We start from the raw sequence: 26,378 nt of genomic DNA on the forward strand, positions 1-26,378 counted from the left end.
TACACACTCCTCTTCCAATCATTAAGCCCGTACTAGAGGGAAAGGAGTTGCCACCAGGCGTAGCCCAGAAAATGACTGTACAGAGATGGGCACTTTATTTGCACCACAGGGTAGGTGGGGCAGATACTGCACAAAACCCCACCATGATTAAGGAGTCCCTGTGGAGGGTAGGAATGCCTGAGGAATACCATCAGCCCCCACAGCAATCTCCCATTAAGGATGCAGCCCCATTTAACCCGTCACAACCCGAGGGAGTATGGTTCACAGATGGCAGTGCCAAACTAGTGAAAGGAAAGTGGACAGGGAAGGCTGCTGCTGTATCAGCAGACACATCTGCTACACCCCTGACCACAAACATAGAGGGATCAGCCCAGCTTGCAGAGGTGGCAGCAATTAAACTGGCTTGTGCGGCAGGCGCTAGAACCATCTATACTGACTCCTATGCTGTATGGGCTGGAGCCACCCAGTGGATAACTAACTGGAAAAATAATAACTGGGAAATAGGAGGAAAGCCTGTTTGGGGAGTAGAATATTGGAAATGGATGTACCAGCATGCAACCCAACATGCACTGAGCATAGGCCATGTGGCAGCTCACCAAAAGAATAACACCCCGACTGCACGGCTGAATAACCTGGCAGATGCAGTAGCACAGATCTCTGCTGTTCAGGTGGATTGGAACCGCCTGTACATTTGGCTACATGAAACCTTGGGACACACAGGAAGCGATGAACTAGTACGGCAGGCACATGCCAGGGAGTGGCCTATCACCCACAAACAAGCCAGAGATTTGGTCCAAGCTTGCACCCTGTTTGCTGAGCTCAGGAAACATATAACAGAAGGACAACGGTTTGCCAGACTAAGAGATGGAAAGGTACTATGGGCAACCTGGCAAGTAGATTATATTGGTCCACTACCCACCAGTAAGCAAGGGTGGAAGTACGTTTTAACTGGAGTACAAGTTATTTCAGGAATTGGGTTTGCTTACCCAACTCGAGTGGCAACAGGATTATCTACAGTCATGGGACTAAACTGCTTAATAGCCCTTGTCCCAACGCTCCAAGAAATCCAGTCCGACAACGGCTCACATTTTAAAAACAAGCTGGTAAATGAGTGGGCCCTCCGCAATGGAGTCCAGTGGACTTTCCACCTCCCGTATCGACCCCAGTCTAATGGCATAGTCGAACGCTGGAATGGACTGTTAAAATCCCACCTGAGGCCTACGGATGGCAAATGGGGAAACAGACTGGATACTGTGGTGCAGAGATTAAACAACCGGCAGACCCCTACGGGCAGTCCACTCCACAAGGGATTCTTCCCTACAGGGAGAACCCCTCCTAGCCCCACTGTACCACTCAAGAATCCTAAATATGCACCTGGAGACACTGTGGTAATCAAGCACCCCAGCTTGGGGACACAAACACGTGTACTACACTCCTACAAGGGAAAAGGAGTCTGGACCACTGCCGATGCTGAACTAACACCAATAACCATTACTGAGGCTTGGATCGTATCCAAGACCGGCTGACCTTATGTTTTATTCCAGGAAACTGAGGCAATGATCCCGGACAGTGCTCCAGCAGAATGGACCCTTCCCAATGCTGACTTGAATCCGGGAAGCTGCTATGAACTTGTTGTATATACATCACTCCTTGCTGTGACGCTTGCAATTGCTGTTGCTAGCCATAGACTAAACTTTGAGAGAAACCCTAAGCTGAAGCAAGACGTGGTACTCCGACTTGCCATGGTTTCCATCCTCATCTCAACTGTTGCTGCTACACCAGAACATCCGCTCAAAGGTGCCATTCAAGCCATCGCCTCCGCTGCTGGGGCCACGAACTGTTGGATGTGCACCTTGCTCAATTCATCCACTGGACTAGGAATCGAGTTCATCCCTCTCAGCACGAATGACTGGTGGAACAAGAGTGATGTTTTCCAATGGGGGCCGGTATGGTTTGACGACAGCGACCACCACACTCCTAAAAATGACTCTCGGGGGGAACTCGGGGGGTGGCAAGGAAAGTGGCAACAGACGGTATGGGGTAAGCCAATAGAATATGTAACTGGAATCTCCACAGACATGTACCCCATTTGTTTCGAAAATAAGGAAGGCAGTGGACCTCAACTAGGTAGTTTTGAGGACCACCAATGCACCCACATTGCAACTTTTAATAAAGAATCAGGAGCCTGGGATATGTATTCACATCAGGATAGCCACACCCACCAAGACACCCTAAACTGCTGGGGGAACATTCTCAATGTCTCCCTTGACCACAGACTCTTGTTTGGCATTAGCAATGCCGCCATTATCCCCCTAAACTTTAGTCAATACCCAGAAAGTAAGACCTGGCATAATAATTCCCTCTTCATAGTCCCTAGCACTGGATACATTTATAACCCTACACTGGTAAAAAGCAATAGCCTGCTGCCTGGCCAGTGTGCTAAGGCAAATATTTTTCGACCAGACCAGATCCTACAGGACCTATTAATTGCCCTCCAGTGCTCCATCACTAACAACAGCTACTGTGCTGCATATCATGCCCCCAAAGAAAAGCCCCTGGGGAAGGGATGGTATAAGGGACCATATTCCCCTATCCTTAACAAGGAACCTGGACTATTTTTAATTTGTGGGGAAAAGGCCTATAAATACCTGCCAGTAGGCTGGACAGGACGGTGCTCCCTGGGACACGCTGTGCCCGGAGGACTAACAGTACACCCACACATCACGGCTCCAGGTATTACCAACCTCGGAAGCTTCCTACACAGATCCAGGAGGAAATTCACCCTAAACCCTCTCATAGAACACCCCTCAGGTTTTCACGCATTTGGCCGTGCATTTTGGCCTTGGCTTGGAGTAATTGAGCTTGAACAAGCATTAGTAAATGTTTCAGGACAGCTGGAAATAGCCCTCAACCACACTGCAGATGCTCTAGGCATACTCAACGAGCAGATTCAATCTGTAGCACGCTTTGCCCTGCAAAATAGGATTGCATTAGACGCAATTTTGGCTCAACAAGGAGGAGTTTGTGCTGTAATCAATCAGTCTTGCTGTTTTTATGTAAACCATTCAGGGCAGATAGAACAAGATGTGTCTGCCATAAAAGATGCAGTTAAAGTGCTACATGCTGTAACTAAAGACGGAAAACTCTCATGGCTGAGTTGGTTAGCCCACCAGCTGGGACTCTATTTATCTCCCCTTCTGCATTTTATTATAACCACTATTCTGATTATTCTGATTGTAATAATTGCCTTTTGTATAATATTGTGTGTTGTAAAATGTTTAGTTAATACAGCCGTTTCCTCTGCGCACATTCGATATACAGCGCTGAGAAAGGATCCCAGTCAATTCCTCGACCCCGAACCCTCTAATCAGGCCATTGGGTACTTTTAAATCTTGCATTCCTGGGACGTGTTGTATCGTATCAGGGGGTGGAATGTAGCCAGACAGACTGCCCCATCTCAAACAATCTTGCTTGCCCTCTGAGATGTCTGTATACAGAGCAGAGAAGGGACAATAAGAAGATCAGCATAGCCATTAAGCTTTGATCTGCTTTGACCAGGATATGCAAGTTTCTGACTCTGAGTAACGATTAAGGAAATAAGCTAAGCTCGAGGCTGCAAGAAGTGTCAGGCTGGCACCTATGTTGATTCGAACACACACAGTCCCTGGGAGAGGAATTTCCCACTGAGAAAACAATGTCCCGTACTTCCAATTTAATCATCTCAATTCTCTCTTACAAGTGTAAATTAAGTTCACAACTCCCTTGTAAGAACTGGTCTCACAGCAGACAGACCAGCATCAATTGGCATTACAGATAAGAAAGAGAAAATACGTGACCCAATGGGTATATAAGATGGGCCCAGCATACACTCACTTTGAGTGTCAATCTACCATTTACCTGCTGGTCGGGTTAGGTGGTTGACCTCCCGAGGTCCACCTCGTATTTTCGTCTTTCCGAGGAATTGAGGGACCAATCCTGGCCTGACACGCTGGGACCGAGTGACGCAGAAAGGGGTAAAAATTGTACCTGTATGTGTCCTTTTGTTATAGTGCATGCATAGAACAGAGCTCTTTAAAGATTAAGCTGTCATTTGGTACCATTATTTTCTATTTTCTATCTTTATTTCCCTTGTAACCATTTTTTTAAGATCTATCTATCTATCTATCTATCTATCTATCTATCTATCTATCTATCTATCTATCTATCTATCTATCTATCTATTTGCCAGCAGTTAAGAAATAGAACAATAGCCATTGCAACCACATGATTTATAAGCTTCCTCAAATAAACCTGTAACTGTTTAAGCTTTAACCTGACTCCTTCAGTTGCTGTAATAGAACCAAGCACAATTTAAAAGAACTTCAGCCGGTCATAAAGGGACAGATATAGGGAGAGCTTGGGCGTTTGGATTTGTGTCACACCAAGGTGGCAAATTCCATTGGGGCGCTTCTCAGTCTCCATGAGGCTGCCCGCTGCGAAGGAATTATGAATTCTAGCAGCTGAAATCTTAAGCATAATAAGCTCTCTCTGTACACTTATTGGGGCGCCCTTCAACCTCTTCCAGGTTGCCCACTGCAAGGGACCCCGGTCTCAGCAGTTGAAGTCTCGGGTGTATACTACACACACACACACCACTCACTGCCCTGACCGTCGGCTGACAGGAGCCAGAAATCCACGTCAGGAGCCCGAAATCGTCCTCCTCGGACCGCGATGTCCGAAATCGACTTTTGAAGCCGAAAACGGCGACAAGGGCTTCGGAGGCCAAAATCCACGTTCGGAGCCAGAAAACGCCCTCCTCGGACCACGATGGCTGAAATCGACTATTGAAGCCGAAAGCGGTGACCCGGGCTGCGGAACCAGAATTCCAAGTCTGGACCCCGAAAACTCTCTACTCGTGCCGCGGTGGCCGAAATCTAGTTTTGAAGCCGAAAACGGCGACCTGGGCTGCTAAACCAGAAATTCACGTCCGGAGCCCGAAATCGTCCTCCTCGCACCGCGATGTCCGAAATCGACTTTTGAAGCCGAAAACGGCGACAAGGGCTTCGGAGGCCAAAATCCACGTTCGGAGCCAGAAAACGCCCTCCTCGGACCACGATGGCTGAAATCGACTATTGAAGCCGAAAGCGGTGACCCGGGCTGCGGAACCAGAATTCCAAGTCTGGACCCCGAAAACTCTCTACTCGTGCCGCGGTGGCCGAAATCTAGTTTTGAAGCCGAAAACGGCGACCTGGGCTGCTAAACCAGAAATTCACGTCCGGAGCCCGAAAACGTCCTCCTCGGGCCGCGATGGCCGAAATTGACTTTTGAAGTCAAAAACGGCGAGACGGGCTTCGGAGGCCAAAATCAACTTTCGGAGCCCGAGTATGCCCTCCTCGGACCTCGATGGCCGAAATCGACTTTTGAAGCCGAGAGTGGCGACCCGGGCTGTGGAACCAGAATTCCAAGTCTGGAGCCCGAAAAAACTCTACTCGTGCCGCGATGGCCGAAATCGACTTTTGAAGCTGAAAACAGTGACCCGGGCTGTGGAACCATAAATCCACGTCCGGAGCCCGAAAACCTCCTCCTCGGGCCGCGATGGCCGAAATTGACTTTTGAAGCTGAAAACAGCGAGACGGGCTTCGGAGGCCAAAATCCACGTTTGGAGCCCGAGTACGTCCTCCTCGGGCCGCGATGGCCGAAATTGACATTTGAAGCAGAAAACGGCGAACCCTGGCTGCGGAGCCAGAAATCCACGTCCGGAGCCCGAAAACGCTCTCCTCGGACCTCGATGGTCGAAATCGACTTTTGAAGCCGAAAGCGGCGACCCGGGCTGTGGAACCAGAATTCCAAGTCTGGAGCCCGAAAACTCTCTACTCGTGCCACGGTGGCCGAAATCTAGTTTTGAAGCCGAAAACGGCGACCTGGGCTGTGGAGCCAGAAATTAACATCCGGAGCCCGAAATCGTCCTCCTCGGACCACGATGGCCAAAATTGACTTTTGAAGCCGAAAACGGCGAGACGGGCTTCGGAGGCCAAAATCCACGTTCGGAGCCCAATTACGCCCTCCTCGGGCCGCGATGGCCAAAATTGATTTTGAAGCAGAAAACGGCAACCCGGGCTGCGGAGCCAGAAATCCATGTCCGAAACCCGAAAAAGCTGTCCTTGGGCCACGATTGCCGATTTCAACTTTTCAAGCCGAAAATGGCGACACGGGGTACCGCGGCCATAATGAACTTTGGGAGCCCGAAAACGCCCTCCTCGAGCTGCGATGGCCGAAACTGACTTTTGAAGCTGAAAATGGCAACCCGGGCTGCTTAGCCAAAAATCCACGTCCGGATGCTGAAAACACCCCGTTCGGGTGGCCGAAATCAACTTTTGAAGCCGAATCAACTTTTGCGATGGCCGAAATCAACTTTTGAAGCCGAAAACGGCGATTTGGGCTGCGGAGCAAGAAATCCGTGTTCAGAACCCTAAAACTTCCTCCTTGGGCCGCGATGGCCGAAATCGACTTTTGAAGCTGAAAACGGAGACCTGGGCCGCGTAGCAAGAAAATCACGTCCGGAGCCTGAAAGTGTCCTCCTCGGACCGCGGTGGCCGAAATCGACTTTTGAAGCCGAAAATGGCGACCTGGGCTGCGGAGCAAGAAATCCATGTTCAGAACCCGAAAACGTCATCCTCGGGCCGCGATGGCCGAAATCGACTTTTGAAGGCGAAAACGGCAACCCGTGCTGCGGAGCCAGTAATCCAAGTCCGGAGCCCGAAAACTTCCTCTTCGGGCCACGATGGCCAAAATCGACTTTTGAAGCCGAAAACGGCGACACGGGCTACGGAGGCCAAAATGAACACTCAGAGCCCGAAAAGGCCTTCCTCGAGCCGCCATGGTAGAAATAGACTTTTGAAGCCGAAAATGGCAAAACTGGCTTCGGAGGCCTAAATCCACGTCTGGGGCCCGAAAACGCACTCTTCAGGCTGTGATGGCCGAAATCAACTTTTGAAGGCGAAAACGGCGACCCGGGATGCCGAGCCAAAAATCCATGTCAGGAACCGGAAAACGCCCCCCTCGGGCCACGATGGCCAAAATCGACTTTTGAAGCTGAAAACTGCGACCCGGGCGGTGGAGCGATAAAATCACTTCGGGAGTGCGAAATAGCTCAATGGAAAGGGGACTCCAAGCGGTAACCTCTAACTGCCCCCTCCCTGCCCGGGGTAGGGGGGACTGTTAGAAAAATGTCTGTTTTGTCTTTCAGAGTTCTAAGAAAAGGCTGGCTAAAGCAGAACACAAGTGACCTGAACACCATTAGGAAGAAGCTGCTGTCATGTGTGTTTTATGTTACATGTTGTTTGTCTGATAGCAAACCCTATTCTCTGGCCTGTCGACATCCATGCAGTAAATGTATGGAGAAATAAATTCTGGGTAATGGCACAATGTTGAATCAATCCAATAGTGTTCAGTCACACCCAGGAGTGGCAGGTTTCTATAATTTTTGGTGGTGCCCAGAACTGGTCTAGTCTCACCCCCCCGCAATACCCCACCCACCCTGTAAGACGATATATATTTTAAATTAATTCCACGAGGAGTATCAGTTAATCCGAACTAAGGACATAGTTCGGATTAACTTTAAACTGCCGTGTGTAGCCGCGGCCAGTTAGTTCGGACTAAGGAGGATTTAAAAACGGCGGCACCTGGGAACATGCAAATGAAGCCCAGGATATTTAAATCCTGGGTTTCATTTGCAACTCTGGTTGCCCTCATTACCCCACCTAGCTCGAATTAACGAGCTAGTGTAGCCATACCCTAAGAGATCACAGTGGGAATTTATTCAAAAGAGTATTAATAATGTTGATATTCTTAAATATTTTTTTCTTACGACAGTGATATTGTGCTCTAAAGGAAAACTGTTAAATGCTTACAGTTTTGAGTCAATTTTTACATTGACTCCCGGGCAGGGAGGGGGCAGTTAGAGGTTACTGCTTGGAGTCCCCTTTCCCTGGTTTAAGCTGGGAAGAATGGAAACATTTTAACTTTGCCTCTTTGACCACATTTCTACTTGGTACACTGTTGGGCTGGCCTTTTCCACAATATGCACTGGGCCTTCCCATTTCATTCTCAAAGTGTGATCTTGCTCTGCAAACTTCCAATACAGCACCTGATCTCTGACTTCCCATTCAACAGGCCTTTTCACCCAACTCAGCCTTCTATCCATGTTAACATCTAGCTGTTCTGCTATTTCATTGTAGATTTATGTTAATGCCTCTACAAGAGACAAGATCCGCTGGTCATGTAACACTTTGGGTTGCCACCCATCTGGAATATCAACATCTAACCATCACTGTTGGGGTGTTCACATGTCCCTTTCTGTCATTGCTACAAAGGGAGTGTAACCATGACTTGCTGGTTAGGGCCATTAGAATCATAGGCAGCTTTTCATCCCAATCTTTTCCATTTTCATTTACCGTTTTTCTCAGAGCTTCCTTTAGAGTGCGGTTAGTTCATTCCACTTAACCTGAGGATTGGGGGTGTCCCACTATATGGAACCTTTGCTTAATGCCTAATATTTTACACAGTTCATGCATAGTTTTCCGAATGAAGTGTGGACTTTGATCTACAGCCTGGGTAGCCCTTTTAGGCTTCAAAAGTCGATTTCGGCCATCGCGGCCAGAGGAGGACGTTTTCGGGCTCCGGACGTGGATTTCTGGCTCCACAGCCCGGGTCGCTGTTTTCAGCTTCAAAAGTCGATTTCGGCCATCGCGGCCCGACTAGGGTGTTTTCGGGCTCCGGACGTGATTTTCTTGCTTCGTGGCCCGGGTCGCCGTTTTCACCTTCAAAAGACGATTTTGGCCATCGCAGCCCGAGGAGGATGTTTTCGGGCTCCAGACGTGAATTTCTCACTCCGCAGACTGGATTGCCGTTTTCGGCTTCAAAAGTCGATTTCGGCCATCGCGGCCCGAGACGGGCTTTTTCGGGCTCTGGACGTGGTTCTCTTGCTTCGCGACCCATGTCGCCGTTTTCGGCTTCAAAAGTTGATTTCGGCCCTCGCGGCCCGAGTAGGGCGTTTTCGGGCTCCGAACGTGTATTTTGACCTCCGAAGCCCGTGTCGCCGTTTTCATCTTCAAAAGTCGATTTCGGCCATATTGGCCTGAGGAGAGCTTGTTCGGGCTCCAGACGTGGATTTCTGGCTCGACGGCCAGGTTAGGCGTTTTTGCCTTCAAAAGTCGATTACTGCTATCAATGCCCAGGAAAGGACGTTTTTGGTCTCCGGACGTGAATTTCTGGCTCCACAGCCCGGGTTGCCGTTTCCGGCTTCAAAAGTCGATTACAGCCATCGTGGCCCGAGGGGCACGTTTTCGGGCTCCGGATGTGGATTTATGGCTTGACGGCCAGGGTAGCCCTTTTTTGCCTTCAAAAGTCGATTTCGGCTATCGCTGCCCAGGGGAGAACGTTTTCGGGCTCCGGACATGGATTTCTGTTTCCGCAGCCGGGGTCGCCATTTTCGGCTTGAAAAGTCGATTTCGGCCATCGCAGCCCTAGGGGGGCGTGTTTGGGCTCCGGACGTGATTTTCTTGCTTGTGGCCCGAGTCGCCGTTTTCACCTTCAAAAGTTGATTTCAGCCTTCGCAGCCCAAGGAGGATGTTTTCGGGCTCCGGACGTGGATTTCTGTTTCCGCAGCCGGGGTCGCCATTTTCGGCTTGAAAAGTCGATTTCCGCCATCGCGGCCTGAGGAGGACGTTTTCGGGCTCCGGACATGGATTTCTGGCTCCACAGCCCGGGTCGCCGTTTTCGGCTTCAAAAGTCGATTTTGGCCATCGTGGCCCGAGGAGGAAATTTTCAGGCTCCGGATGGAATTTTCTGGCTCCGTGGCCCGGGTCACCATTTTCCGCTTCAAAAGTCGATTTCGGCCATCATGGCCCTAGGAGGACGTTTTCCGGCTCCAGACGTGAATTTCTGGCTCCGCAGCCGGGGTCACCATTTTCAGCTTCAAATTCGATTTCGGCTATCGCGGCTCGAGGAGGGCGTTTTCGGGCTCCGAACATGCATTTTGGCCTCCGAAGACCGTGTCGCCGTTTTCATCTTCAAAAGTCGATTTCGGCCATATTGGCCCGAGGAGAGATTTTTCGGGCTCCAGACGTGGATTTCTGGCTCGGGTGCCAGGGTAGCCGTTTTCGCCTTCAAAAGTCGATTTCTGCTATCGCTGCCCAGGGGAGGACGTGTTCGGGCTCTGGACTTGGATTTCTGTCTCCGCAGCCGGAGTCGCCGTTTTTGCCTTCTAAGGTTGATTTCGGCCATCACGGCCCTAAGAGGGCATTTTCGGGCCCCTAACGTGGATTTAGGCCTCCGAAGCCCGTTTCACCGTTTTGGGCTTCAAAAGTAGATTTCAGCCATCGTGGCCTGAGGAGAACTTTTTCGAGCTCCGATGTGGATTTCTGGCTCTGCAGCCCGGGTAGCCGTTTTTGGCTTCAAAAGTCAATTTCGGCCATTGCGGCCCGAGGACGACATTTTCAGGCTCCGGACGTGGATTTCTGGCTCCACAGCGTGGGTCGCCGTTTTTGGCTTCTGTCACATTTCCGAATTGGAGGGTAGCAGTCAGAGCGCTGCTGCACACCTTGGTGGGGGTGTTGGACCCAGAAATTGGTATAAAAGGGAGCCATGTGGGTTGTTGAATGGAAGCTTATTGTTTGTTGATCTTATGTACACTATTTATGTGAGTATATAATGTCTATGTGTGTAGGTAGGAATCTGTAATCTGTGTGGAAGCTGAATATTTCTCTGAATGTGGTTAAGCATTGCTATGGACAGGCTAATTAGCCAGGCCCTGTAGGACAATGGCACTTGATGGGCCAAAGACACACCCAAAGAATGGGGGCTGTCACCTGAGAGCAGCCAGCAGGGAACATAGAGATTGGCCTCTGACCAGGTGACTTGCTGCATACAAGAAGAGGCCAGGAAGGAGGTATAAAGAGGCCATGTGGTCGATGACATTTTGTTCTCAGCTCAGCACTTCATCCCAGAGGCAGCATTGCAGGGATCGAAGAGCCCAGAAGACCTGTGAACCCATCCTGATGATAGGATGTGCAACAAGAACTTTTAAACCAGCAGCTGTAACATCTCTGCTAGAGCCTGCATCGAGGACTGGGAGATTCGGTGCATGTAACATAATATTCTTTAACAACCTTACTCTCATGCTTTTCTTTATTGTAATATTAAACCTTTAGATATATATTCTAAAGGATTGGCCCAGCGTGATTTGTGGGTAAGATCCAGAGGGTAAACTGACCAGGGATCTGTGGCTGGTTTCTTGGAACCGGACAGAACTTGTTCGGGGTAGGTGGGATTGGGTTCTAGGACCCCCCCCCCCCTCCACCTGTGTATGAGGCCCGGGGCCATCTGGGGCACGGATATTGCTGGGGTGTCGGAGGGGTTTTGCTCGGGAGGCTTCAGGCAGGTTGCTGAAGCGCTCTGTGGGACTGATTTGTGGCCTGTTTGGAGAGGTCAGCAGTCTGGGGGCTGTAAGGAGCCCCGGATTTGAGCAATTCGCCCTGAGCGGATGCCCTCAGCTGTGCCCAGACACGGCCCGGTCCGTCACAGTGGCGTAGTCGGCAGGATCCACAGATCTTGGTCAATTGAGCTTTGGGATCAGGACCCCACGCTGTCTAAATTTGATTTTTAGTACTGAGAGTTTGGTTGGGTAAAGGGCAGCCAAAATGAGTCAGTGCCAGTATGAGAGCCTAAATAAAGAGGCTCTGAAGGATTTGTGCTCGGGGAGAGGCATTGCCTTTAGGAAAAGGGCCTGTAAACTAGATCTGGTAGTGTTGTTACTAACCAAAGATGTGGATGAAAAGGAGCAGAAGCGAGCCAAGGAAGCTGCTGAAAGAAGGCGGAAGGCAGATGAAGAAATTGCTAAGAGAAAGAAGGAGATGGATCGGGAACTTGAGATGAGAAAAGCAGAACATGCAGAGAGAATGGCAGAGGATGCAGAGAGAAGGGCAGAGAGGGCCAGACGTCAGCTTAAGGAAATGGCGGAGCATGCAGAGAAGATGGCCCTAGCCAAGGAGGAAAATGCTAGACTTGAACTTCAGCTTAAGAGACTAATGGAACAACAGAGACTGTATCCTCCTGAAAGTTCGATGTATAACCGTGTGGGTATGTGGTCTGAATGTGTGCCTGTGGCAGATGGCTGCGTGTCTGTGCAGGGGGGCAGTGAGCCTCTGGGTGAGGGCCCGTCTGATGCCTCAGAGGTGAGGCTGGAATCAGAACCAGGGCAGGAAAAGCCCAGAAGTCAGGGAAATGTTTCTCTGGGGCAGCGTGGAGTGGCTGGCCAGAGTGAAGTTTTAATTGAGGAGTTGGTGGTTGGTGAGGTTTGTGGAATTGAACCTGCACAAACTGAAATTGAGTTGTGTGAAGCACAGTGTGTGCAAGCTGGCAATTTGGCTGGTGGAAGTAGCAGTGGGGCAGTAAAGGAAGCTGTCTCAGTGGCTAGCTGTATGCCTGAAATTAGCCAGGGGTGTGGGGACAAGGGAGAAACTGTCTCTGGTTGTCTGTCTGAGTGTGGGGAGGAGTTTCTTCCTGTGTCTGAGGAAGGTGCCCCACAACCTGTGATGGCTGAGAGCAGTGCTAATGTCCTGGAGTTGGGTCTGGAGATGGCTAAGGCCCAGAAAGGAGGTGGCTCTAAGTTTGTATCTGCTGGGAAGGAGGATGCTGTGACTTGGGTAGATCCAGGCAGTGTCTTGCCAGAACCCCAGAGACCAGACAGTGGTGACACTAATGTTGTGCCTGATGCTGCTGTGTTGCTGGAAGAGGGGGGAGCAACTCTGTGAGACCAGGGTGACCCCTTAGCCCAGGCACAAGGAAAGAATGAGGGCATGTTGACTCTGGAGCCTAATGATGGTGGGGCTGTTTACAGCCATCTAGAGAGCTGCAAAGGGGGAGAAGGTGCCTCTGACCCTGTATCTTGTGGGTCTGTCTGTGTGCCTGAGAGGGGATTGTTTGTTAATCCACCCGAGGGGCTGGAGATAACTCAGGGAATTAGGGAATTGCAGGAGGAGTTGGTTGTGGCTCCGCAGGGCAAGGCTGCTGCAGAGCCAGGGAAGGGAGAACTGCTGCTTAAGGAAGCTCATAGGGAGGAGAGTCCTGGCAGTGCTTGTAGCAAGCAGTTTGCTGTGACTGAGGGAGCTGACAGGGCCTTGCTGGGAGAAGGCATTCAGGAGAAAGCTCTGCCTGTAAAAGGCAGCAGCTTCTTGTGTGAGGCACTTGTTGCAGTGCCTGACAGACAGAACTTGTCTGTTAGCAGTGACTCCACTAACTTGGGTTTAGGGAAACCCAGTGTGGATGGTGTTGGAGAAGTCTCGGAGGGACTGAGGGTTGTTCCAGATGAGGCAGGAGCAGCCAGAGAACTGGAGCAGGCTGATAACCCAGTGACTGTGTGTGACCAGCTTGCTGGGAAGTCAGTGTGTGTGGAACAGGATTATTCCCGGGTGAATGAGGAGAGTGGGAAGTTAGTGTCTCAGGTTCAGGAGAAGGACTGTGTAGCTAAGTATGCAGAGCAGAACGGCTGTGTGGTTACTTTCTCTAGGATGGAGGAGATGGCAGTTAAGCTCCCATCTCTGGACACGGTGGACACTCATACTCAATCAGGGAAGTGGATAGCTGGTTCCATGTGGAAACAGAGGTTGGAGGTGGACAGAGGAGAGACTTGGGAGTCTACAGCTTACTGCTGTTACCCCACTGAGTGAGGGAAGGGGGAGAATTCCAGGGCCATTGTGAGCCAGGGAGTCACGCCCAGCCAGCCCTTTGTCTTGTTCAGGCCAGAGGTTTCAGGCCTGGAGCCCACAGGACAGGGAGGAGGGGTAGGACTTGCTTTGACAAAGAAGATTTGCAGGTTGAACCTGAAGGGCCAAAACTGCAATGGTGTGGAGCCAAAGAAGGGGCAGGATGGGGAATGTCAATTTACACCTGGTATAGGATTGTTCTTGTTACTGATGTTAATTCTTGTAACCAATGTATTATTGTGGCAGAGAATTGTAAAGGTATATAATGTGCATGATCTTATGGAAACACTTTGTAACTTGTCAGGAAATGTGCCCAGTGACAGACGGTATATAAGGGGACATTGTGATATTGCTAGTTCATGGTTAATGCTTGTAACTAGTCTTGGAACTTCTTACCGAACAAAAAGGGTTCCAGCCAGAAGGTCCTGTGTGAGAAGGGAAACTGAGGCACGCCACCATTTTGTTGGGGGAGGCCTGTGATGCCCTCAGTGATGTTACTTGCATCACTTCCTGCATCAATTTTGCGTTGAGGGTGTCACATTACCGTATTGGAGGGAAGCAGCCAGATCGCTGCTGCACCCCTAGGTGGGGGTGTTGGACCCAGAAATTGGTGCAAAAGGGAGCCATGTGGGGTATTGAATGGGAGCTTATTGTTTGTTGATCTTATGTACGCTATTTATGTGAGTATATAATGTCTATGTGTGTAGGTAGGAATCTGTAATCTGTGTGGAAGCTGAATATTTCTCTGAATGTGGTTAAGCATTGCTATGGACAGGCTAATTAGCCAGGCCCTGTAGGACAATGGCACTTGATGGGCCAAAGACACACCCAAAGAATGGGGGCTGTCATCTGAGAGCAGCCAGCAGGGAATATAGAGATTGGCCTCTGACCAGGTGACTTGCTGCATACAAGAAGAGGCCAGGAAGGAGGTATAAAGAGGCCATGTGGTCGATGACATTTTGTTCTCAGCTCAGCACTTCATCCCAGAGGCAGCATTGCAGGCATCGAAGAGCCCGGAAGACCTGTGAACCCATCCTGATGATAGGATGTGCAACAAGAACTTTTAAACCAGCAGCTGTAACATCTCTGCTAGAGCCTGCATCGAGGACTGGGAGATTTGGTGCATGTAACGTACTATTCTTTAACAACCTTACTCTCATGCTTTTCTTTATTGTAATAATAGACCTTTAGATATATATTCTAAAGGATTGGCCCAGCGTGATTTGTGGGTAAGATCCAGAGGGTAAATTGACCAGGGATCTGTGGCTGGTTTCTTGGAACCGGACAGAACTTGCTCGGGGTAGGTGGGATTAGGTGCTAGGACCTCCGACCTCTGTATGAGGCCCGGGGCCATCTGGGGCACGAATATTGCTGGAGTGTCGGAGGGGTTTTGCTCGGGAGGCTTGAGGCAGGGAGCTGAAGCGCTCTGTGGGACTGATTTGTGGCCTGTTTGGAGAGCTCACCAGTCTGGGGGCTGTAGGGAACCCCGGATTTGAGCAATTAGCCCTGAGCGGATACCCTCAGCTGTGCCCAGACACGGCCCAGTCCGTTACAGCTTCAAAAGTCGATTTCGGCCATCGCGGCCCGAGAAGGGCGTTTTCCGGCTCCGGACGTGATTTTCTTGCTTCGCGGCCCGGGTCACCGTTTTCGTCTTCAAAAGTCGATTTCGGCCATTGCAGCCCGAGAAAGGCTTTTTCGGGCTCCGGACGTGATTTTCTCGCTCCGCGGCCCAGGTCACCGTTTTCGTCTTCAAAAGTCGATTTCGGCCATCGCGGCCCGAGGAGGACGTTTTCCGGCTCCGGACATGAATTTCTGGTTCCGCGGCCGAGGATGCCGTTTTCGGCTTCAAAAGTTGATTTCGGCCATCGCGGCCCGAGGAGGACGTTTTCGGGCTCCGGATTTGAATTGCTGGGTCCGCAGCCCGAGTCGCTGTTTTTGGCTTCAAAAGTCGATTTCAGCCATCGTAGCCCGAGGAGAGCTATTTCGGGCTCCGGACGTGGAATTCTTGCTCCGTATCTTGGGTCGCCATTTTCGCTTTCAAAAGTCGATTTCGGCCATCGTGACCCGAGGAGAGCTTTTTCGGGCTCCGGACGTGGATTGCTGGCTCTGCAGCACGGGTCACCGTTTTTGCCTTCAAAAGTTTATTTCGGCCATCACGGCCCGAGGAGGATGTTTTCAGGCTCCGGACGTGATTTTCTGCCTCCACAGCCCAGGTCGCCGTCTTTGGCTTTAAAAGTCGATTTTGGCCATCAAGCCATGAGGAGGACATTTTTGGGCTCCGGATGTGAATTTCTGTCTCTGCGGCCCAGGTCGCCGTTTTTGGCTTTCACAGTCGATTTCGGCCATCATGGCATGAAGAGGGCGTTTTCGGGCCCCGGACGTGGATTTAGGCCTCCGAAGCCCGTTTCGACGTTTTCGGCTTCTAAAGTCAATTTTGGCCATCGCGGCTTGTAGAGGATGGTTTCGGGCTCCGGACGTGCATTTCTGGCTCCGCAGTCCGTTTTGGCCTTCAAAAGTCGATCTCAGCTATCGCGGCCCAAGTAGGGCGTTTTCAAACTCTGGCTGTGATTTTCTCGCTCCGCATCCCGGGTCGCGGTTTGTAACTACAAAAGTCGATTTCGGCCATCGTGGCCCGAGGAGAGCTTTTTCGGGCTCCGGATGTGGATTTCTGGCTCCGCAGCCCGGGTCGCCGTTTTCGCCTTCAAAAGTCGATTTTGGCCATCGCTGCCCGAGGATGACGTTTTCAGGCTCCAGACGTGATTTTCTGGCTCCACGGCACGGGTCGCCGTTTTCGGCTTCAAAACTCGATTTCGGCCTTCGTGGCCTGAGGAGAGCTTTTTCGGGCTCCGGACGTGGATTTCTGGTGCCGCGGCCCGGGTCGCCATTTTCGGCTTAAAAGTCGATTTCGGCCATCGCGTCCCAAGTAGGGCGTTTTCGGACTGTGGAAGTGATATTCTCACTCCGCAGCCCGAGTCGCCGTTTTTGCCTTCAAAAGTCGATTTCGGCCATCGCGGCCCGAGAAGGACGTATTCAGGCTCCGTACGTGATTTTCTAGCTCCGCAGCCCGGGTCGCCGTTTTCGGCTTCAAAAGTTGACTTCGGCCATCGCAGCCCGAGGAGCACGTTGTCCAGCTCCGGACGTGAATCTCTATTTCTAAGGCCCAGGTCGCCGTTTTTGGCTTCAAATGTCATTTTTCGGCCATCGCGACCCGACTAGGGCGTTTTCGGGCTCTGAACGTGATTTTCTCGCTCCGCAGACCGGGTCGCCGTTTTTGGCTTCAAAAGTCGATTTCGGATATCGCGGCCCGAGGAGGACGTTTTCAGGCTCCAGACATTATTTTCTGCCTCCGCCCTCCGGGTCACCGTTTTCGGATTCAAAACTTGATTTCGGCCTTCGTAGCCCGAGGAGAGCTTTTTCGGGCTCCGGACGTGGATTTCTGGTGCCGCGGCCCGGGTCGCCGTTTTCGGCTTAAAAGTCGATTTCGGCCATCGCGGCCCGAGGAGGACGTATTCATGCTCCGTATGTGATTTTCTAGCTCCGGAGCCCGGGTTGCCGTTTTATGCTTCAAGAGTCGATTTCAGCCATCATGGCCCGAGAGAGGCTTTTTCGGGCTCCGGACGTGATTTTCTCCCTCCGCAGCCCGGGTCGCCGTTTTTGGCTTCAAAGGTCGATTTCGGATATCGCGGCCCGTGGAGGATGTTTTCTGGCTCCGGATGTGAATTGCTGGCTCCGCATCCCGAGTCTCCGTTTTTGGCTTCAAATGTCGATTTCGGCCATCGTGGCACGAGGAGGACGTTTTCGGGTTCCAGACATGAATTTCTGGCTCCCGAGTCGCCGTTTTTGGCTTCAAAAGTCGATTTCGGCCACCGTAGCCTGAGGAGAGCTTTTTTGGGCGCCGGACATGGAATTCTTGCTCCACATCCCAGATCGCCATTTTCTCTTTCAAAAGTCGATTTCCGCCATCTCTGCCCGAGGAGGACGTTTCCGGGCTCCAGATGTGAATTTCTGGCTCCGCAGCCGGGTCGCCGTTTTCGGCTTCAAAAGTCGATTTCGGCCATCGTGGCACAAGGAGAGCTTTTTCGGGCTACGGACGTGGATTTCTGGCTCCGTAGCCCGGGACGCCATTTTCGGCTTCAAAAGTTCATTTCGGCCATCACGGCCCGAGGAGGACGTTTTCAAGCTCCGGACATGATTTTCTGGCTCCACGGCCCAGGTCGCCATTTTCAGCTTCAAAAGTCGATTTCGGCCATCGTAGCCCGCGGAGAGCTTTTTCGGGCTCCGGACGTGGAATTCTTGCTCCGCATCCCGGGTCGCCATTTTCGCCTTCAAAGGCGATTTCCGCCATCGCCGCCCGAGGAGGACGTTTTCAGGCTCCGGACGTGATTTTCTGCCTCCGCAGCCCGGGTACCCGTTTTTGGCTTCAAAAGTCGATCTTGGCCATCGCGCCATGAGGAGGAAGTTTTCGGGCCTCGGACGTGACTTTCTGTCTCCACGGCCCAGGTCGACGTTTTTGGCTTCCAAAGTCGATTTCGGCCATCATGGCATGAAGAGGGCGTTTTCAGGCCCTGGATGTGGATTTAGGCGTCCGAAGCCCGTTTCAACATTTTCAGCTGAAAACGGAGACACGGGCATCGGAGGCCAAAATGCACGTTTGGAGCCCGAAAACGCCCTCCACAAGCCGCGATGGCCAAAATTGACTTTTGAAGCCGAAAACGGAGAACCGGGCCACTGAGCCAGTATTCCACGTCCATAGCCCGAAAATGCCCCCCTCGGGCCGCGATGGCTGAAATCGACTTTTAAAGCCGAAAACCGCGACCCGGGTCGCGGAGCGAGAAAACCACGTCCGGAGCCCCAAAACGCCCTACTCGGGCTGAGATGGCCGAAATCAACTTTTGAAGCGGAAAACGGCGACACGGGATTGGGAGGTCCAAATCCATGTTCAGAGCCCAAAAACTCCCTCCTCGGGACGCGATGGCCGAAATCGACTCTTGAAGCCAAGAACGGCGAAACGGGCTTCGGAGGCCCACATTCACGCCAGGGGCCTGAAAATGCCCTACTCGGTCCACGATGGCCGAAATCGACTTTTGAAGGCGAAAACGGCGACACGGGTTTGGGAGGCCAAAATGCATGTTCGGAGCGCGAAAACGCCCTCCTCGGGACGCGATGGCCGAAATCGACTTTTGAAGCTGAAAACTGCGACCCGGGCTGCGGAGCTAGAAATCCACGTCCGGAGACCGAAAAAGCTCTCCTCGAGGCACGATGGCCGAAATCGACTTTTCAAGCCGAAAATGGAGACACGGGCTACAGAGGCCAAAATGCACGTTCAGAGCCCGAAAACGCCCTCCTCGAGCCGCGATGGCCGAAATGACTTTTGAAGCCGAAAACGGCGTCCCTGTTATACCAATTAAAAGCAAGGAGGATCTTATGAGGGGGATAAGGCAAAAAGCCACATTTATTGTAAAGATAACAATAAAAAAATAAAGAAAAGATAGAAGCAAACCATTCATTCATACATCCATTCATTCAAGTTCTGTGGAAGTTGCTTGTAACAGAATACTGGCCAGGTATTCTGTACACAAGTGATGGTAGTGGGGAGGGAAGTCCTGATCAGATGCGCATCTGAAGCTCCTGGTAGGCTGGCAGCAGAAACTTGGACTCTGATTCCATGGTTTTTTAGTCCAGTTCTTATAGGAATATTTTCCTATGCCAGTCTATGGAAATTGCTGCATCATACTGATGTCTCCAGGGTGGCTGCCAGGTGCTCGTCAGTGATCTCATCGGGTGGACCTCCAGTACTTGGTTTTCTCCACTTGACACCTTTTGGTTGCACTGGCACCTGACGCCTTCTTCAGCCCTTTGTTACTGTATTCTCAGGCTGGCACCTCTCAGAACCATTCACTCATCGGCCAAGCACTCTCTCATACATTCATACAGTATTTTGTATAATAATAAAAGTTGTAGTTACAAAAGTTTCTGGGTGGTATTAATTAAAACATTCTCTGAGTGCTGAGTAAAGTTACAATGTTTTCAAGAGAACAGGCGTCAATTACGTAACAATGCCCTTAGTCAATTACAGGGCTTGGCTCCCATAGCAGAGTTAGTGGCTTGACAATGCACTGTTACCATGTATCTCTGCAATGTCAATTAAAGCAGTGCCTTCCACAAGCTTGAGCATGCCTGGGGCATGAGGGGGGGCTGTTTCTAGCTACATATTCTTAACAGTTCTAAGTTACATAACCTAATATATTATATTCTAAAGGGGCAATAATAATAATAAATCTAAACATTTAACAATCTTAACAAATAATAATCATAAGAAGAATGAATGAATAATAAATCTAAACACTTTAAGTTGTGGGGAACAAATTATGGGGGGTCACTTCCGTTTGGAGGAATCATTTTCAATACATTAATATGTTATCCCTACATACTCCCCCTTTTGACACTACAATAAGTGGTATAATCGTACCATCGCTTCAAAACGAATAGGCGTTTTCGGCTTCAAAACTCAAATTTGGCCATCGCGGCCCGAGTAGGGCGTTTTTAGGCTCTGGAAGTGATTTTCTTGCTCCGCGGCCCAGATCGCCGTTTTTGGCTTCAAAAGTCGATTTCAGCCATCGCGGCCCGAGGATGGAGTATTCGGGCTCCGGACATGAATTTCTGGCTCCGCAGCCCGGGTCGCCGTTTTCGGCTTTAAAAGTCGATTTTGGCCATCGTGGCAAGAGGACAGCTTTTTCGGGCTTCGGACATGGATTTCTGGCTCCGCAGCCCGGGTTGCCGTTTTCGGCTTCAAAGGTCGCTTTCGGCCATCGAGACCCGAAGGGGGTGTTTTCGGGCTCTGGAAGTGATTTTCTTGCTCTGCGGCCCGGGTCACCGTTTTCGGCTTCAAGAGTCGATTTCGGCCATCGTGGCCCGAGGAGGACGTTTTCGGGCTCCAGACATTAATTTCTGGCGCCGTGGCCCGGGTCGCCGTTTTCTGCTTCAAAAGTCGATTTCGGCCATCACGTCCCAACTACGTCGTTTTCAGACTCTGGAAGTGATATTCTCACTCCGCGGCCCGGGTCGCCGTTTACAGCTCCCGACGTGATTTTCTTGCTTTGCGGCAGGGTCGCCGTTTTCACCTTCAAAAGTCAATTTCGGCCATCGCAGCCCAAGGAAGACGATTTCAGCCTCCGGACATGGATTTCTGGCTCCGCAGCCCGGGTCGACTTTTTCACCTTGAAAAGTCGATTTCAGCCATCGCGGCCCGAGAAAGGCTTTTTCGGGCTCTGGACGTGATTTTCTCGCACCGCGGCCCGTATCGCCGTTTTCGGCTTCAAAACTCGATTTCGTCCATCGCGGCCCGAGTAGGGCATTTTTGGGCTCCAAACGTCATATTCTCGCTCCGCTGCCCGGGTCACCGTTTTCAGCTTCAAAAGTCGATTAAGGCCATAACAGCCCGAGGAGAGTGTTTTCGGGCTCTGGACGTGGATTTCCGGCTCCGCAGCCCTGGTCGCCATTTTCGGCTTCAAAAGTCGATTTCGGCCATCGCGGCCCGAATAGGGCGTTTTCGGGCTCCGGACGCGATTTTCTTGCTCCGCGGCCCAGGTCGCCGTTTTTGGCTTCAAAAATCGATTTCGGCCATCGCGGCCCGAGGAGGATGTTTTCAGGCTCCGGAGGTGAACTTCTGTCTCCGAGGTCCGGGTCGCCATTTTCGGCTTCAAAAGTCGATTTTGGCCATCGCGGCCCGAGTAGGTCGTTTTTGGGCTCTGAACGTGATTTTCTCGCTCCGCACGCCGGGACTTTTGAAGCCAAAAACGGCGACTCGGGCTGCGGAGCCAAAAATTCACGTCCGGATCCCAAAAACTTCCTCCTCGGGCCGCGATAGCCGAAATTGACTTTTGAAGCCAAAAAAGGCGAAACGGGCTTCGGAGGCCCACATTCACATCAGGGGCCTGAAAACGCCCTCCTCAGGACGCGATGGCCGAAATTGACTTTTGAAGCCGAAAACGGCGACCCGGGTCGCGGAGCGAGAAAACCACGTCCGGAGCCCGAAAACGCCCTACTCGGGCTGAGATGGCTGAAATCGACTTTTGAAGCCGAAAACGGCGACACGAGATTGGGAGGTCAAAATTCGTGTTCAGAGCCCAAAAACTCCCTCCTCAGGACGCGATGGCCGAAATCGACTTTTGAAGCCGAAAACGGTGACCCAGGCTGCGGAGCCAGTAATCCCTGTCCGGAGCGCGAAAACGTCCTCTTTGGGCTCCGATGACCGAAATCGCCTTTTGAAGTCGAAAACTGCGACCCGGGCTGCGGAGATAGAAATCCACGTCCGGAGCCTGAAAAAGCTCTCCTCGGGGCACGATGGCCGAAATCGACTTTTCAAGCCGAAAATGGAGACACGGGCTACGGAGGCCAAAATGCACGTTCGGAGCCCGAAAACTCCCTCCTCGAGCCGCGATGGCCGAAATGGACTTTTAAAGCCGAAAATGGCGAAACGGGCTTCGGAGGCCTAACTCCATGTTCGGGGCCTGAAAACGCAGTCTTCGGGCCGCGATGGCCGAAATCGACTTTTGAAGTCGAAAACGGCTATCCGAGCTGCGGAGCCAGAAATCCACGTCTGGTGCCCGAAAACATCCTCCTCGGGCCGCGAAGGAAGAAATCGACTTTTGAAGCCAAAAACGGCGAGACAGGCCTCAGAGGCAAAAATGCACGTTCGGAACCCGAAAACGCACTTCGCGAGCCGCGATTGCCGAAATCGACTTTTTAAGCCCAAAACGGCGAAATGGGCTTCGGAGCCCTAACTTCACGTCATGGGACCGAAAATGGCCTTTTAGGGCCCTGATGGCCGAAATTGACTTTTGAAGCCTAAAACGGCGACCCGGGCTGCGGAGTCAGAAATCCACGTCCAGAGCCCGAAAAAGCTCTCCTCGGGCCACGATGGCTAAAATCGAATTTTGAAGCCGAAAATGGTGAAACAGGTCTCGGAGGCCAGAATGCACATTCGGAGCCCGAAAACGCCCTCCTCAATCCGCGATGGCCGAAATTGACTTTTGAAGCCCGAAACGGGCTTCGGAGTCCTAAATTCACGTAAGGGGCCCGAAAACGCCCTTTTATGGCCGTGATGGCTGAAATCAACTTTTGAAGGCAAAAACGGCAACCCAACCAACGAGCCAGAAATCCACGTCCAGAGCCCGAAAATGGCCCCCTCGGGCCGCGATGGCTGAAATCGACTTTTCAAGCGAAAAACGGCGACCCCGGCTGCAGACCCTGCCCGCCGAGCTAGAAATCCTTGTCTGGAGCCCGAAAATGTCGCCCTCTGGCCGCGATGGCCGAAATCAAAGTTTGAAGCCGAAAATGCCGACCCGGGCTGTGGAACCAGATATCTACGTCAGTAGCCTGAAAACGTCCAACTCGGGCCGCGATGGCCGAAATCGATATTTAAAGCCGAAAAGGCCAATCCGGGCTGGGGAACCAGAAATCTACGTCTGGAGCCCGAAAACGTCCACCTCGTGCGGCGATGGCCGAAACCGACTTTTGAAGCCGAAAACGGCGACCCGGGCTGCGGAGCCAGAAATCCACGTCCGGAACCCGAAAAAGCTCTCCTCGGGCCGCGATGGCCGAAGTCGACTTTCGAAGCTGAAAATGGCGACCCGGACCGCGGAGCGAGAAAATCACATCCGGAGCCCGAAAATGCCCTTCTCGGGCCTCAAAGGCCGAAATCGACTTTTGAAGCCAAAACGGCGACCTGGGCCGCGGAGCCAGAAAACCATGTCTGGAGCCCGAAAACCCCTACTAGGGCCGCGATGGCCGAAATCAACTTTTGAAGCTGAAAATGGCGAAACGGGCTTTGAAGGCCTAATTCCACATCCGTGGCCCGAAAACGCCCTCTTCGAGCCGTGATGGCTAAAATTAACATTTGAAGGTGAAAACGGAGACCCGGGCCGCCGAGCCAGAAATCAAACTCCGGAGCTCGAAAGTGCCCCCCTCGGGCCGCGATGGCTGAAATCGACTTTAGAAGCCGAAAACGGCGACCCGGGCAATGGAGCAAGAAAATCACGTCCGGAGCCCGAAAACGACCTTCTCGAGCCGCGATGGACGAAATTGACTTTTGAAGCCCTAAACGGTGACACGGGCTTGGGAGGCCAAAATCCATGTTCGGAGCCTAAAAACGCCCACCTCGGGACGCGATGGCCGAAATGACTTTTGAAGCCGAAAACGGCGTCCCTGTTATACCAATTAAAAGCAAGGAGGATCTTGTGAGGGGGATAAGGCAAAAAGCCACATTTATTGTAAAGATAACAATAAAAAAATAAAGAAAAGATAGAAGCAAACCATTCATTCATACATCCATTCATTCAAGTTCTGTGGAAGTTGCTTGTAACAGAATACTGGCCAGGTATTCTGTACACAAGTGATGGTAGTGGGGAGGGAAGTCCTGATCAGATGCGCATCTGAAGCTCCTGGTAGGCTGGCAGCAGAAACTTGGACTCTGATTCCATGGTTTTTTAGTCCAGTTCTTATAGGAATATTTTCCTATGCCAGTCTATGGAAATTGCTGCATCATACTGATGTCTCCAGGGTGGCTGCCAGGTGCTCGTCAGTGATCTCATCGGGTGGACCTCCAGTACTTGGTTTTCTCCACTTGACACCTTTTGGTTGCACTGGCACCTGACGCCTTCTTCAGCCCTTTCTTACTGTATTCTCAGGCTGGCACCTCTCAGAACCATTCACTCATCGGCCAAGCACTCTCTCATACATTCATACAGTATTTTGTATAATAATAAAAGTTGTAGTCACAAAAGTTTCTGGGTGGTATTAATTAAAACATTCTCTGAGTGCTGAGTAAAGTTACAATGTTTTCAAGAGAACAGGCGTCAATTACGTAACAATGCCCTTAGTCAATTATAGGGCTTGGCTCCCATAGCAGAGTTAGTGGCTTGACAATGCAGTGTTACAATGTATCTCTGCAATGTCAATTAAAGCAGCGCCTTGCACAAGCTTGAGCATGCCTGGGGCACAAGGGGGAGGGCTGTGTCTGGCTACATAGGATTATATTCTACATAGGATTAATATGTTATCCCTACATACTCCCTCTTTTGACACTACGATAACTGGTATAATCGTACCATCGCTTCAAAACGAGTAGGCGTTTTCGGCTTCAAAACTCAATTTTGGCCATCGCGGCCCGAGTAGGCTCTGGAAGTGATGTTCTTGCTCCGCGGCCCGGGTCGCCGTTTTTGGCTTGAAAAGTCGATTTCGGCCATCGCGGCCCGAGGATGGCGTTTTCGGGCTCCGGATGTGAATTTCTGGCTCCGCAGCCCTGGTCGCCGTTTTCAGCTTCATAAGTCGATTTCGGCCATCGCGGCCGGAGGAAAGCTTTTTCGGGCTCCAGACGTGGATTTCTGGCTCCGCAGCCTGAGTCACCGTTTCCGCCTTCAAAAGTCGATTTCGGCCATCGCGGCCCGAGGAAGACGTTTTCAGACTCCGGACGTGATTTTCTCGCTTCGTGGCCCGGGTCGCCGTTTTCAGCTTCAAAAGTCGATTTCGGCCATCGTGGCCCGAGGAGGATTTTTTCGGGCTCCAGACATGGATTTCTGGCTCCGCAGCCGGGGTTGCCGTTTTCGGCTTCAAAAGTCGATTTCGGCCATCGCGGCCCGAGGGGGGCGTTTTCCTGCTCCAGACGTAGATTTCTGGCTCGTCGGCCCCGGTTGCCGTTTTTGGCTTCAAAAGTCAATTTCAGGCATCGTGGCCTGAGGAGAGCTTTTTCGGGCTTCGGACGTGGATTTAGGCCTCCGAAGCCCGTTTCTCCGTTTTCGGCTTCAAAATCGATTTCAGCTATCGCAGCTCGAGGAGGGCGTTTTCGGGATCCGAACGTGCATTTTGGACTCTGAAGCCCGTGTCGCCGTTTTCGTCTTCAAAAGTCAATTTCAGACATCGCGGCCCGAGAAGGATGTTTTCGGGCTCCCGATGTGGATTTCTGGCTCCGGAGCCGGGGTCGCCGTTTTCAGCATTCAAAAGTCGATTTCGACCATCGCGGCCCGAGGGGGGCGTTTTCGGTCTCCACACGTGATTTTCTCACTCCACGGCCCGGGTCTCCGTTTTTGGCTTCAAAAGTCGATTTTGGCCATCGTGGCCTGAGGATATCGTTTTCAGGCTCCAGACATGGATTTCTGGCTCGTCGGCTCCGGTTGCCGTTTTTGGATTCAAAAGTTGATTTCAGCCATCGCGGCCGGAGGAGAGCTTTTTCGGGCTCCGGACGTGGATTTCTGGCTCCGCAGCTCGGGACGCCGTTTTTGCCTTCAATAGTTGATTTCGGCCATCACGGCCCGAGGAGGACGTTTTCAGGCTCTGGACGTGATTTTCTCGCTCCGCGGCGCGGGTCACCGTATTTGGCTTCAAAAGTCTATTTCAGTCATCGCAGCCCGAGGAGAGCGATTTTGCTCTCCGGACGTAGATTTTTGACTACGGGGCACGGGTAGCCGTTTTCGGCTTCAAAAGTCGATTTCGGCCATCGCGGCCCAGGGAGGACGTTTTCAGGCTCCAGACGTGAATTTCTGGCTCCACAGCCAGAATCGCCGTTTTCGGCTTCAAAAGTCGATTTCGGCCATCGCTGCTCAAGGGGGACGTTTTCGGGCTCCGGACGTTAATTTCTGG

General features: G+C 51.5%; 1 protein-coding gene across 1 annotated transcript; it reads left to right on the forward strand.

The window, feature by feature from the left end:
* The first annotated feature begins 1,360 nt into the window (after window positions 1-1,360).
* On the forward strand, window positions 1,361-3,389 carry LOC142826776 (endogenous retroviral envelope protein HEMO-like). The gene has a single exon (XM_075919802.1). It carries the CDS (start codon window positions 1,557-1,559, stop codon window positions 3,387-3,389), a length of 1,833 nt encoding a protein of 610 aa, XP_075775917.1. The 5' UTR covers window positions 1,361-1,556.
* The last annotated feature ends 22,989 nt before the right edge of the window (window positions 3,390-26,378 follow it).

This window comes from Pelodiscus sinensis, chromosome 1, assembly GCF_049634645.1.
Source record: "Pelodiscus sinensis isolate JC-2024 chromosome 1, ASM4963464v1, whole genome shotgun sequence".
NCBI classification, from domain to species: Eukaryota; Metazoa; Chordata; order Testudines; family Trionychidae; genus Pelodiscus; species Pelodiscus sinensis.

Coding starts and splice junctions, on each gene's coding strand:
- LOC142826776 (XM_075919802.1), top strand. CDS start 1,557: ATGATCCCGGACAGTGCTCCAGCAGAATGGACCCTTCCCAATGCTGAC.